The 15,218-nt window shown below is 35.3% G+C and overlaps 1 protein-coding gene across 4 annotated transcripts in view; it reads left to right on the top strand.

Moving 5' to 3' along the window:
* SNX29 (sorting nexin 29) overlaps positions 1-15,218 on the top strand; it is a 120,416-nt gene that overhangs the window by 83,352 nt on the left and 21,846 nt on the right. For 3 of the 4 annotated variants that reach the window (XM_061350641.1, XM_061350637.1, XM_061350638.1), the window contains one exon: positions 5,212-5,351. In XM_061350641.1, coding sequence (XP_061206625.1) covers positions 5,212-5,351 — 140 coding nt within the window. Of the gene's footprint in view, positions 1-5,211; positions 5,352-10,833; positions 11,921-15,218 lie in introns of those variants that run through there. The other variant, XM_061350640.1, reaches the window with a different exon arrangement.

Below are 15,218 nucleotides of genomic sequence, written 5' to 3'. Positions count from 1 at the left end.
TTCCCCATAGTTATTGGGCACTGGGATGCACTGTGTGCTACCAGAGGCTGATGCAGCTCTCATTAAATCCTAAAGCCATATTTCTTTTCATTTTAATTGAGTTGGACTGAGCCCTGAGCTGTTTTGTTGTTTGGTTTTGTTTTTTCCTTTTTTTCCCCAGCACTAACAAGAGGAGGTTAGTGAAAGGATAAATAATGGTTAGAACATCAGCAGCAGTGCATTTTCTGTTGATTTCAACAGCAACAAACCCAGAATATGAAAGTTTTATCTGCCCCTAAGTCCTGGCAGGTAACCATGGCAATCGTATAATTTCCAACAGCTCATGGAAAATACTTAAAACTTCTAAAGTGAGCTGTCCCATTAATAATGAAGAACATCAGTGTTTTGCCATCTGTTATATGCTACCAGTGTATATGAAAGACCAGCAGTTGTGTAAAACAATTTCAGCTGCAAGTTGGAATCAGTTTGGCTTGTAATGAAAAGCTGCAAGACAGCATAACATAAAATGTGGTGCATCGGACTCTGCTTTTTAGTTTATAGCTTAACATAATCCCTGATAGCTGCTAAGAGTCTACAAGATTTCCATTATGTATTCTCATTTTTAAAGATCGGCAATGTGATATATGCATTTTATTGTGGGCAGATTCTCAGGAAAAAGAAGGTAATAAAATATTTTGGGAGGCATTAATTTCAGATTAAAAAATCTTTTCCCAGATGTGTTTTGCTGCTCCTGCAATCTGAAGCAGTTTTACCTCTTAACTGGAATTCTGTGGGCCCTTAATCAAAATTACATGCTCAGGAACTGTGGTCTAGGAAATAAGTTCATGTAGAAACAGAAGTAGTTATATTTACAGAACCTGTCTACAAATTGAAGGTGAATACTGGTATGTTTAGTCTCAGTTAACAATTTGTGGTTACAAGCTTCCTCTGCATAACTTGGTGGTAACCATGGCCAAGATGTTCTACAGATGTATATCAGAGTCTGTGCATGCTTTTTCTACTACTGAATCCCACTCTATATAGTACCTTTCTTTTAATAGGGGAAGAGAGGTTCTTAATCAATTAGGAAGGGCAACGGATTATGGTTCTAGGCAGTGTATCCCTGCATGTACTAGTTCCTTTTCTATGCATGGAATGCTTTCATGAGTGGTTGATCAAGTGGTGCCAGGTGTGTGAGGCTTTTTATTGGTCACATTGGAGCTCCTTTTCAAGTACAGTCAGGTAATTTCAGCATCTTTACAAACAGCAGTAGTGGCTGTCCAGAAATAATTCCTCCCACTGAGGACGTGTGCAAAGAATTTATCTTTAGAATTGAAATCTCCAATCTTGAAAGCAGATCTGCCTTCTTGGAATACACTTTTGCCCTCTCTAGTGCCATGGGACCAGGGATTGGGTTTATCATGGATATAGTAGGAGATGTTTTATGAGTAATAGTTAAGTTTCTTCAAGTTTTGGGATCATACCTCTACCACTGGAGCCAGTTAGAAGAACTGAAAGAACCAGTTAGCCTTGCCTTTTGGTTTTAAAGTTAGTAAGATTGTAGCCAATTGTTCAAATACTTTCATGGAAAGATCTGTAGAAACAGCATCTAGGGCTCTACTCAGTAAAACGCCTAAAAACATGTGCTCCCAAATTGGTTATGAACGGATCTAGTATGTTCTATATAAAAATGGAGAAAAACCTAATATAGAACAATCTGGGGTTTGTGTAATAACTTCAGATATTTATAATTCGTATCCTGTAAACAGCTCCAGCTCTTGAAAGTATAGGAATCAAATACGTATAATGCTGATTTTAGGACCAGTTTTGGTGTGTGCTTCTGGGAAAAACAATGTAAAGGTTTTTTTTCAGAAGTATATGTAGTTGTAATTTTAACAAAATTATTTTGTCTCCAAAGTACATTCATATCAAGCATACAGAAGTCTGCATATTGAATCTTAGGGGAAGATCTTTGCTGGTCCCTGTGTTAATAGAAATGTGAGTACAGATTTGTATTGACAGATACAGCCTCATGTGTCCTAATTTAGTTTTTTTCACTGATAAAAATCCCAATCAAAATCTTTCCCTTTACTTTTTGCTTGTAAATAAAAATGCTGTTCAGGAGTTGGAATATAAAACACTAACTAGATTTCAGTTGTAGGTAATTTGGTCTAATGGAAAGAGGGTAGTGATTACCTTTTCATAATGTGAGACTGAAAAAAACTAAACTGGCCAGCCTTTGATACACTTGTGGTTTTCTATTACCAATTATTCTAGTCACTGTTTTGTGACAAAACCTCTTCATTACTGTAACAACTTGTCAGTAACAACTGTGCAGTAAAATAGTTCCTCTGAGTAGCCAACCTGCTGCTGCAAAATGCATGTCTAATGGTAAAGTATAGGCCTCCAGCTGAGTCATTTTGCCCTTAGGTTACATTACTTCTGGTAAGGACAGTGGGCCTCTGTACCTGGTACCGAACCTCATGGTAGATTGCTTAGTGTTTAGTTAAGATTACATTTCTGTCAGGCTAAAAGAGCAGTTTTGACTTTTCAGGGTGAGTTTAATTTCTGAGATTTTCTGTATTTTGCTTATAAAAGTGGCAGAAAAATAGCTATATCATAAGCACCAATTAGATCAGCTTTAAACAGAAAAAATGCATTCCCTAAACATGTTGTGTCAGTCTTAATTAGAAAACTGTGCTGTTACTATTGGTAGTTAATGGGATTCTTTACAGTAACTTAGGGGATAGAAAGTACTAACATTGAGCATTTTGCTGCTGGGTTTATAACAAAGTGGTCCTGCCTGTGAAAGGAGATGTATTTATTTAAATGCATGTGCAGTACAGGAGTTGTACTAAAAGAATGCGGCTTCCTCTGAAGAGTGTATTTCAACATAATTGAAACAGTTTCACTGTAAATACTGCTGTTGAGGGTTTGTGACCAAAAACCCCTTAAGAATTGAAAAAGTGCTGATGAATGTGGAAAATGGGGATTTTCTTGAAAAGTGTAAATGGGTGCTTGAAAGCATAATTGGTGGAAAATGATTGAAGTAGAATAGAATCAAGGATGTGTAGTGGGGGTAAGGCCAGTTCTTTGAAGTGGCTCAAAGCTGAGGCCATGTCTGCACTGGGAACAGGCTTGTAGAGCAAAGCAGTGCTCCTCCTGCCTTCATGATACACCATCATGTAAGAGGAGGAGAGTATAACTGAAGAACTGAAATGGTCTCATGTGCCAAGCATCACAGCTACTCATGTGGTTAAAGCTTTTGGAACCAAAACTGTTCCACAAACTTCTTTCTTCTTCTCCGAGCCCTCCTGTGTGCCACACTTTCTATCTTCTACCTCACACAGCTGGTGGTAGCAAATTAGCGTCCCTACTAATGTGATCACGCAATACTTTAAATCCCTTGAGTAAAAGATGGGAAGACAAGTTCCTTGAGCTAGTCAAGAATCCAGTAAGAACAAAAATTTAGTGAGAAGAGGAAAAAAAATGAAATTAGTTAATCAGTATTGCAGTACCCTTTTATTTATTAGCATTCTATTTTATTCTAGTATTATGTGTCACCACCTATTAAAATTTCTCTCAACAGCTTGTGTAGACTTCTGTTCCACACATTTGTCCAAACCTTGTCAATGCAGTGGGGCATAGAGCAAGCTGTTGCTCTGTTCCATTTAAGTAGTAACTCTACGCAGTTGTGGAGTATGGGGTGGCAGAGTGGATGAAGTGCCAACCATACAGCTTTGGCTTTTAATAAAGCATCAGTTTCCAAGAGGTTTCAGACTTCCTCTTTTCATTTCTCAGTAACTCAACTAACACTAGAATCACTTCCTACACAATTTGTGTATGTTGCTGAAAAACAATATGACTGCTATAAAAGAAATAGCAAACAATATAAAGCATAGAGGTTGTTTTTTTGTTTTCATACTGATCTTGATTGTTACATGTATTAATATTAAACTGGAATGTGAAACAGGGCTGAACATCTGTCAGTTCATATCTATAAAACAAAATGAATATAGATTTTGGAATTTTGTGAACTCAGTTAACATCACAAGAACGACATAAGTTTTTGAAGCCTGTGTCTTCAGCAATTATAAATGTTACAGTAATTACATGTTATTAAGTAATTGCATGCAAATAAAAGATGAGCAGAAGAGACTTGCTTGAATTATAAAAAATGAGTGTTTTGAGTATACAGGATTATTTGCCAGTATTTGCAAATGTACTTTAATATTGGTTGGAGGTTTTTTGTTTCTTTGTTTTAATTCTATGAATTTAAATGACTACTTTAAGAAACGTCATCCACAGTCTTTGCTTGTTTTCTTATGTCTCCTAAAAATAATGCTGTTCCTAGTAATTTTCCTAATGAAAGAGAACAGAACAAAAAAATCAATAAAGGTTCTAGGAACTCCACATCAGTCCAGAATTTGAAAGAGCATCTTTAATTTAAGGATGGATTACTCTGTTTTATCTAAGGAAATAATAATCTTCAGATTTTCATCCTGTCAAATGTTTAGACTTTATATCATAGTTCATTGTAATTATGATCCCTCCCATGAAAAGGTTGAAGCTAGCTGTAAGTTACAGGGTACATGGCATGAGACTTTTAATTTTCAAGTCCCTCAGCAGAATGTGGAGTTCATAGAATTATTTTATTTATTATATAAAATACAGAGTGCTATAGGAATTTAAGATTTTTATGACAGTTGTAATGTTTAAAAATCAATCTACTATATGAAAACTTAACCACAAAATAATGATTTCTTTAGATAATAATGAAAAAGCTGGAAAAATATTAATCTATTCTGGAGTTTTTGTACCCAACATCTGAGAAGTATGAATTACGATGGAATTACAGGAATAAGTTGATATTTCCTCCTTCAGAGACTGGTAATTCTGGATCTCCAAAGGAATAACATAAATTGTTATGCCACTGCCTCTGTGCCACTGTTATGCACTGCCCTGCTAAGGCTGTAGCATTTTGTGGAGAGCTACTATTAGGAAAATAATTCCATAGAAGAAACATCCTTCCAGGGAGAGAATTTGGCATCCTGTCAGTGGATGTTTTTGCAAAACAGTTTTTTTAGGTTGCATGATTTTCCTTCATCTGTAAGAAGGACAGTAAAGGGGGTTTTTACATATTGCCAACATATTTTTATTTGGACTTTTCAGTTGCATTTTAGAACTGAAAATCACATTCTTCATGCCATTCATATTTCTTTCTCTTTTCAGGATGCAAAGTTTGTGGAAGAGCGACGCAAGCAGTTACAAAATTACCTAAGGAATGTAATGAACAAAATTATTCAAACTGTGCCAGAATTCACAGCCAATCCCAAAAAAGAGACTCTTATTCAGCTGATGCCCTTTTTCATGTAAGTATCTGTCAAGTAGTCAAGAAAATATTAAGCTTTTTCACTACAATTTAAAATACAGTGTCAGCATCTCCAAAATCTGTAAACCAGTATCATTTTAAATAGAAGGCTCCTGTTCAAATTACAAGTGCTTTTGTTATATTTAAAGTCATATCTAGTAATTGTTGTTGATATGAATGGTGACTTTGAACAAAAGTCACTGTGTAAAGCTTAGAAAAATATCTAAGCTCCTCAAAACCTGCATCCACACATGCTCTTCAAACATGTGATGCTTTTGATTTCTTTTGCCTTTTTCAGGTTTATTTTGGTTTTGTTTCTGTGGGGTTTGTATTTTTGTTTTTAAGTTTATGTTGGCACTGAGGGTGGAGCGCTAGTAGGGACTTAGCAACCAACTTAAAAGTCAAGTTGTTGGAAGCTATCTAGCTGAATTTTGCAATCTGCTGATGCGTGTTCTGATTTCATTAATGTTAATGTTGACTATGTCCAGAAATAGTTTAATACAGTCATCTGGTAAGAATCTCAAAACAAACCCGTTGATATACAGTCATAGGAGGCATATCGTCTGTTCAGATCTTTCAGTTTTGCTGCAAACACCATTCTTTACAGTATTTTTAAATAATATTTAGACTTATTTAAGAAATATTAATGAAAAATCTTTCTGAAAGTGGTCTCAATTTACTTCTTTCACTGATAATTTTTCAGTATAATGGTTTTTCAGTCCTAGACCTGTACGAATTCTGTAGAGGTTGAACACACACTCATAGTAAACCATCATATTCCATTTGCTGTCCACAAAGCTCTGCACAGGGATTGTGCATCCATGCCTGTGAATCCATGGATGAGTTTGCAGAGTCAAGACTGATTTAAAATGAATATGTTTCAGCAGATATGTGCATACTTACTGTTTGCATGGGCTTAGGCAGAGTTTCAGCTTTCCAAGTTCAAACTTTATTTCAAGCAAGCTATCTTTGTTAGAAAATGTAATAGATAAATAGAAGAATGCCAGGATGTATTTTGTGGCATTCATGTTTGTTCAATTTTTCCTGGATTTGAAAAAGCAAAAATCAATTTAATGAGCCATCATGATGAGTAAATAGCAAATCGATGTTTGTAGGGATAGACATCTCAAGAGACTTTACCTTTCTCTCCCTAAGAACTTACTTTGTAGAATTTGACTAAGGGTTGTAAAACAGGCTCTAAAGATTGAAATGGTTTCAAGTACTTCTAGTTGAAAGGCTCCTGCATGGCTTTTTGTTAAATCATTTAAAGAAGCTGTCCTTGTACTTCATTTTGGTATTTAAAGAGGGGGGAGGTGAATGCAAAATACATTTGAAACTCAATATTCAAATAATTTTTGTTCTCCTTTCCAATGCTACTTTATTTTAAGCTGGTTGAGTTTATCAGTGGAAAGTAGTAAACTGGTAATTTCTTGTCAACTTCATGTCATAACTTGCAGCTTTAACTGCTGTTTAAGGTCCTGTCTTTTCATTGCATGGACATAATTGATTATCTTGAGTTGTACGCAGACAAGAGATAATGCAGAATAACATCTGTAACCCAGGGGTAGCTCAGCTTCAGTCTGCTTATGAAAGAAATGTAATTTCAGTCTTTGTGGGGCACAGAATATTTTAACAAATTATGATGGTTTCAAGTGTACATTGAGTTGCTGTAGTAGTAATTGTCATTACCTCAACAGTACAAGTGGTCATAGAGGCACCAACACAACTAATATTAAAATGTGAGATAAGGAGATGTTTTCCACCAGAAGCTATTATGTTAGGAAGTAACATCGGATATTCATTAGCAATATTTATGTGAAGCTTTGGCCTGAATTCATGGAAAACATACTGGTAATAGTAGTTCATTACTGGAACTGTGATGCATTATTTACATGCTTTAACCAGAATTGTGTTGGTTTTGGATTTTAATTCAGTTTCAGTTATTAGAATTTCAGACATTTTTAAAAAATGTCATTAATTCAGCAGCACTGAACAATTCGACAGTGACCATACTGTGAGATCATAACTACGAGCTAACACAGTACTGATGGAGAAGCAATGATCCTGCTTTTCAGGTGGTTTGTTTGTTGTTTTGTTTTTTTTTTTTTTTCATCTTAATACACTGTTGTCACACTATCTTTCTATTCTACTTTGAGAAATGACATTTCAAGAATACTTTATTTATAAGCTCTTAGTCAGTTTATGTTAAAAGCAGGAAGGGAAGATAAATTTCCTCTTATTCCTCAGCCCTAAACAATTAACTTGCTTTCTGAGAGATCATCTCATCTCTTTTATAAGTGTGTAAATAGAATTTAGATCTCATGGTTTTGCTTATTAAAATAAAAGTGCCAGGTATGAGGACCTGCACAGGAGATGTAAAATCACATTACATAATGGATTCTACCAGTGATGCACAAGTCAGAATAAATAACATTACCCTGTAGGTAAAATGTTGAAAATACACCCAAAAGCCCCTCCAAAACCAAAACACACCTACCAAAAAAAAACAAACACAAACCACCACAGAACCCCCCCCCCACCCAAAGAAAAAACAAACCCACCCCTTTCTTCTAATAAATGTAATGAGCTGAATAAGATACAATTAATTTCACTGAAAGAACAGAGTTTTACTGAGAAGGCAGCACAATTCAGTAACCTGTTTCCTCAATAGGGGTACAATTTAGTATGTGAAAAATTGTGGTAGAAAATAAAGCAGTTACCTTGAACGAAATAAATGTGTTCTAGGAGATTTGCTCAAGGAAACTTGCTAACACCATTTGTCAGCAATTTGTAAATGCCAGTATGATGCACTGATTGATGCTAACCTTTTTTGGGTATAGCTATACCATAGCTTGCAAAAAGACTATAGTTATTTTCAGTGGGTTTATATTTGCATTTGGCAATTTCATGATTCGTGACACATCACTTGAAGCAGTGGACTGTAGTGGATTCAAGAATATTCTTTGATCCCTGGATGTTGTGGCAAAAAGATTCTGTTCATATATGTATTGTAAATTATTTCCTCGGAGTTTTTTATTCTCAAATAATAGGTGCGTCAGCATTCTCTCTTAGCTAGTGTAGGGCATTCTCCATGGGAATATTAGTGGGATTCTAGAAAACCTTAGCTGTGAGCAAATTAACTGTGTAACTCATTTCCAGCAGACAAAGTGGAGTTTGAATGCATTTTTCTACTGAGATATAGGCTTTTCCTCAGCAGATAGAACAGCAGTCTTAGATTAATAGAAAGGTCTTCCAGACAATTATAGGAGGAGCACATTTTAGAAAGTATCATTATTGCTGGGCTGTCATTTGAATTCTCAATGTCCTTTATTTTCTGAGAGTCATGACCTGGCACTTGGTGAGTGAAAAAAAGCATCTAAAAGAAAATGAATTTCAGTTCCACTTCATATTGCCAACTTCTCCAGTATTGCCCTTCCTTAGTGGATTCTGAGCTTCAGCAACAGGAGATCTCAGATGTGCTGGACTCTGAAATGTTTCTTACCTTTGTACCACACCTGCAATTCTTCTAGTGTGTTAGATTTACTAATATTTTGGTTTAATAATATGAACCATAGTAAATACATATAATAATTTGGATATATTTTGTGCTTTTAGCACATATGTGTGTATAGCTGCAGGTTAAATCTTTATTAATGAAAGAGTTAACATTGAAATATTAGTTGTGGGACTGTGGTGTAGAGGGTAGTGATACCTCAGTCTGGGAGAAAATGTTGCAGTCTTAACATGCATTGAAAGTCTGTGGGGCATCAGCTCTGTCTGTTAGTTAGCAAGCAATGAAATATAAACTTAAATAAATAATTAGCTGGTCTTAAGAAGTTTCTTCTTGCTGCAAAATAAAATGACCACATTTCAGTGTGAAAATGAAAAATGCCATAAAGGTTTTACCTGATCAGACATCCGATAGAAAATACAGGGTCAGTTTTAATTAATCACTTTTAAGGTGCGAATTATATCCTAGAATATGATTATGGTGGACAGAAAATAAGATTAATGTCTCTAGGACTGAATCCATACATTATTAAATGCTGGGAGGATATTGTCTACAATATTTGTTGCGAGGTTTTTCCGTTGGGGATTTCTTCCTTCCAAGTGCAGTCATTTCATACAGTCAGACACAGATCTGCTGAGGCAAAGCATTTTACTTGATCTGTATGAAAAAAAGCCTACCACTGTTCTAAAGAAATTAATTTTGTTTTGAAACTTGGATATGTTAACAATTTGCAGCGCAATACTGTGAAGTAGTTTGCTAGCATTTCTCTTCTTTATTGTATCAAATGCTAGTAGTTAATCATGGAAATCTGATTTGTTTTGATTCCTTATGCTGTGAAACTGTCATTAATGTATTCTTTCTGTTGTAAATCTCTACCATCTGGAATCTTGATTTGTATTTTTTTCAATTTAAATGCTACGTTACTTCAGTCACAGGTTTAGTCAAATAATTTCCTTTATAGTCCACTTTCATGTCTTAATGACAGGATCTGCCTGTTTGTTTACATGCTGAATAAAATACTCTTTATAATAAAATTGACATCACAAGTTTAAATTTTCCAGTCCATGCAGAGCAAAATCTAGATCAAGAATTGGCTCTGGTGAGTGAGTTTGCTGCATCTGCTGCTGGTGAAGGCCTGTCTTTTAATACGTATTAGTACATTAGAACATTTCTTTGTACTCAGGATTGGTATACTATGGATAAATAAAACTTATTACGTATGCTTGTGTGTTAATCACATTTTTATCAAGCTATCTGAAAAAAATATCGCACACATTGGCTCTTTGTCAATACATAAATAGGAACGGGAGGGGTCTTTGGCAACTAATATCACAATTCTTTGGACCATATAATAGTGTCTTTCAGCACAAATCAACATAATAAGTTATATAATTTCAAGTATGTAAAAAGCTAAAAGCAGTAAAAAGTTGGGAAAAGAAACACTAAACTGTTGTGATGTTCCGTTTTTCTCTCTGTGGTTTCTGTATCAGATCTTACTTTTTAGAAAATAAAATCTTTCTTCCCATCATCCTCATTACGGGCACAAAGTGAAATAGAGGAAAAAATGAGAAAGAAAGTCTTGTACATTAAGGGAGATGGAACACTCTTAACAGGTTGTCTAGAGGTGTTGACACTCCATCCATGGTGATATTAAAGACTGCACAGGCCACAGCTGTGGGCAGCCTTGTACAGGGGGATTGGCTAAGCCATTTCCAGAGGTGCTTTCTAACCTCAGAGAGTCTATAAATCCATTATTCCTGAAAATCTCAACCTGCAGTTTTGAGTTGTGTTTCACATAAACCCTGGGCAGAGAAGTGTTAGCTAAATACAAGAAGTCTGCCACTTCATGGACTCTTTTGCTTTGGCAATGCAAATGTTTGCATTAAAATATATGCAAGAATAGTGTAAACAGAATGTTGTGAATATTTTCACAGATCACTGTGCTGAGTATTTTTTTTATCTTGTTTTCTAGGCCACAACTACATGTTACAACAGTTTCTAGGTAACTATTACATGTTCTGCTGAGCTGCAGAGCTGGACATTCATTCTCTTGTGGTAGCTGCTCAAATTTATGCTTTAAATAAAGCAGAAAACCTGCTCAGTAAATCATCAGAAAAGAGGCTAGAGCAGGTTCTGAGAAACTGATGTCTGCGGGGATGTGTTTGAACACCAGAGGAGTCGTCAGTTCTACATAATGATGATTGGATCTTATGCTCAAAAAATAGGTTGTCTTGATTTCACTGAATGGCATTACTGGTAGCATATTTGATAGCAAAAGCTGTGTTCTTAGGTGTTTTGTGTCTGTTGTCTTTGAGTCACCAATTCAAATTGTAGTAAAAAATTCACTGTTTTCTACCTCTCTCTCTCATTTTGCAAATGATTCTTCCGTCCTGGAAGGTGGCATTACAAGAAGCACGGTACAGGGATACAGGTACCAACCAATAAGCAAATTTCAGTACCAACACATCAGCCACTCAAAACTAAAAGTTGTTGCTGTACAAATATTCCTCTCAAGATTTATTTAGCACTAAACAGTACGTAAAGCCAAGTATCTGCTTTTGCTTTTCCAGATCGCAGAGTTAAAATAATGTGGAAGAATAGATGTTAATTCTTAGAGGGTTGAAGAATTTTCATTTGCTTTGGATTTGGGGTTTTCTTATCCTCTCTATTTCAGTTGCAGTTCTCAGTGTGTCACTAAGAATATGTATATAAAGTTATGAGAGGTAAAAAGAATGTTCACTTCTATACAGTACCATTGCTAGTATTAAAATGTTACTTCCAAGCATATATGAAATCTTACAAGAAAATGATGGTGAGGTTCCTATGGATGTTGTATTTCTCAGTTAATTTTAAAGAAATTCAAAACTGACCCTTCTGAAGTTACTTGCAAAATATTTTAGAGGGGTACAAACATTTGCTTAGACTTTAACTAGAAACTATTGGTTGTATTTCATTCAATAGGTTCATCTCAACAGAGGATAGTTTACAGCAGATACAGGCACTGGTTTAGTGTAAAGAATGAGCTAAAACTTCTTCACAGAAACATTTGTGGAATACTATTATAAATAATATCTTTAAATATACAGGCATCAATATGCTAACGTATAGAGGAGAAAAACTTTTTGAAACAGTGCTTTTACTGTGTTCTTGGCCGGTGACAGTATTAAGATGAGGATTGCATGAACTAATAAAAATTTTAAAAGAATTGTAGGTTTATAGATTTCTGTTTGCAGGACTTTAAATCCCAATCTCAAGGTGAAAAATCTTATTCTGTTCATGTCATATTCTAATATTCTCTGCTTCATTTTATGTTTTATAATATATCAGTTTTATAGCTACAGAGAGGTTTCTAAAATATTTTCTTCTCTCCTTAGGACTTGTTTAGTGGACCAAGTACCATGTTTATAGCAGCAGAGAGCTCTTAGTTCACCAGTCTTTCTGGATGAATATCTAAGAGGATTCTATGAAAAAAAGCAGCATGATTCTGAAGCATATTTCTCTAGTGTAAAACAAAATATAAATTATAGTTAATACAGCAGTTATGCATTGGATTGCTCTTATTTGAATTCTGTACTCTATATAACATAAGTAAACAAAAGCTTACACATATTAATCTACAGCAATTAAAACTGGTTTTGTTTTATAATTTTATTCTGTAGAAAAACTTAGCTTAGAATATGTTCAGGTACTGAGATGACTACACGTGAGTGCTGAATGTTCATTGAGATGATGCCTTTGACATCCAGGTAGTTAGGGTATGGTTATACAGTTAGTTAAGCATTGATTCAGTTCTGTTTGTAGGATTAGTGGTGTTTAGTTACATATGTGTTTAGAGTGATACTGGTAACATGATTTTTGTACTGAATTTTTGCTTTGCCACTAAACACACTAGGCTACAGTTGCAGCCTGGAAGTTCCTGGGGCAATTGGAAACAAGAATTTAATTCCAGTGAGATAGCAAAACTGTACTGTCCATTGACTGTGCAGTGTATGTGGTGCCAGTATTCTGCTGGTGGTGCATTATCAGATAAATCATAAGATCAAAAGCAAACAAAAAATCCCTGAAGTAATGCAAAACCGTATCAATGTGAAGTGAGGAAGTTTTAAATGCAATTCTGAATAGGTTAATTTCTCAGAAAAAGAGTTGGTGATGGCAAGATGCTTCTTTAAGCTGTTAGTGTACCTATCTGTGCTTTCCAATAGAAGTGATAGTATTCAGCTAATGCATCCTCAAACATTGTGGCTAGTGTCCAGGTTTTTACCTGCTTGCATCTTTTGAAGTGGCAGCTTGTATTGTGAACTTGGCACTGAATGAGTTCAGTATCTCTTTAACAAATCTCAGTTACGTTCTGTAACAGCAAGTACTCTGATAAAGAGGAATATAATTTACATGAACAAACTGGGAATAGAATTTGCTTAAATGTGGGACTTTTAATTAGTAAAGCACCTCCTGATGCTTGAAACATGCTAATGAAACTAATTTATTGCGATGTTAATTTGTTGTTCTACTTACAAAACTATGTAGAGACATTATACAATATTTATCTTTCAGTAGAACTGTGTTGCCAAGCACTGATTATTGTGCAGTAAAAATACCTTCGATGTCTAAAATTTGATTAGAATGTTCAGATAATGCAGGAAGTTTCATTGCAAAAATGTACTGTTATGTGGAATTTTTGCTGATGATAGAATTAAAATATTTGAAATGGAGTGGACCATTCTTAACAAACATACAGTTGTCTCACTCTTATTCTTGGTTTCTGCGTTCCTCACTTTGTAACTGGCAGGTTTGGGTTTAGTCTCTTATAACCAATGTGGGTTGACATCAGATTTTAAAAAAGCGTCATGCCTGTTCTGATCTAACTGAAATGTGAAGAAGTAGGGCAGAAGTTGTTTGATCAAAACATAGGAGAATTCATACTTAAATCTCTCTTGTTTCTGCAAGACTTGTATTATCGTGTTACCTTGTCTTTTGTGTTTTGGCACATACTGACCTTGAAGATGTGTATTACATGGCGTTCTACAAATGTGTTAAATTTTCCCTTCCCTTGTCTGAGTAGTTGAGATGGTTTATGAGTGCTGGAGGAAGATGATAAAGGGAAAAATGCATTAAGAGGAGTAGAAACAGTGATAGAGAGGACAAGAGTAAGCAGGGAGAGAGAAACAGGATGCTTAATGTTAAAAGGCAGATGGGTTCAATATAGTAAGGAAGGGAAAATGTTGATACTTGAGGCTTTATTAGAAGCATTTGGCTTTATAAAGCTAGTTTTATCCAAACGAAAATGTTGTTACAGGTGTAGGTTTTGATTTTACAAGTGATCTGTTTGGGATTTAACAGATTATTTGTGAAATAATTAAAACTTTGATCCTGCTTTAAAGTATGGGACACTAAAACCATGGGTAGTCATTGGAAAAGTATGTCAAGTCTGTCAGCATCTTAATCTGATTTGTGATCAGAGCAGTGATATAGCCAGATTTGTGTTCTTGTTCCCTGTGTGCCTCCCCTTTCCCCTGCCTGTGCTGTGGCATTCTCTATGTCATGTTTGACAGAATTGGCATCTTTCCAGCAATGTTTTTTCAACGTGCAGTTTTCTTTTGATAGCCCCTCTTGAGTTAATGTATACACATTCCAGCCAAAGAGTTTTCAGTCCATCATGGCAATAGTAGCAGCATGTGTGAATGGAGATGCAGTCCGAACAATCATCAGCACTCAAGATACCTGCTGACTTCAACTTGGTTGCATAGTTCCTTATGATTTACGGAAGGCATATATAGTTATCAGTGAGATGTGCTTTACATACAAATGTAATCCTTTACATTTCAGATCAAAATTTAAGCAAAGTGTAAATTTGGAGTCAGAATATGTGTTTGGAAATTTTTAAAGCTCTTTCTGCAGTTGTTAGTCTTTCAGTTGTTAAAGTTCAAAGGACTAGAAACTCTGGTTTTCTTAGTTATTCCTCTCAGTTGTTGCATTTCTGTAGGCTGTATTTCCTTTTCCAGCAATTGGAAATTTGAGAAATCAAGAGAAATTTGCTAGCAGTGCCCAATGTAAAGAAGTTTTATTCAGGTGGCAGAATCTGTTCATGTGCATGTGTGTGACTACTGCCCACATGTTTTCTTGTTCTTGCTCATTCTTTCTTGCTCTCATGTGCATTTTCTCAGTCTTTCACTTTTAAGGCAGTACTGAACCAGAAGTGTTTCAGTATTCAGTGTATGTACAATTGAAAAACATCTTCTCCTACAGATTATGGGTACTAGTGAAAGTATTATTGGCACGCATCCTTCTAAACTCACCCTAATGACCTCAATGTTGTGTTGTTCCAGGACTTACAACACCTCAAAGAAAAGGTGTTTGTTA

Source organism: Neopsephotus bourkii, unplaced genomic scaffold (genome assembly GCF_033783945.1).
Source record: "Neopsephotus bourkii isolate Nb327-2 ecotype Australia unplaced genomic scaffold, CSIRO-AGI_Nbou_v1 NB_533, whole genome shotgun sequence".
Lineage (NCBI taxonomy): Eukaryota > Metazoa > Chordata > Aves > Psittaciformes > Psittacidae > Neopsephotus > Neopsephotus bourkii.
The sequence above is the reverse complement of the archived record's forward strand: the minus strand, read 5'-3'. Positions and strand labels throughout refer to the sequence as shown.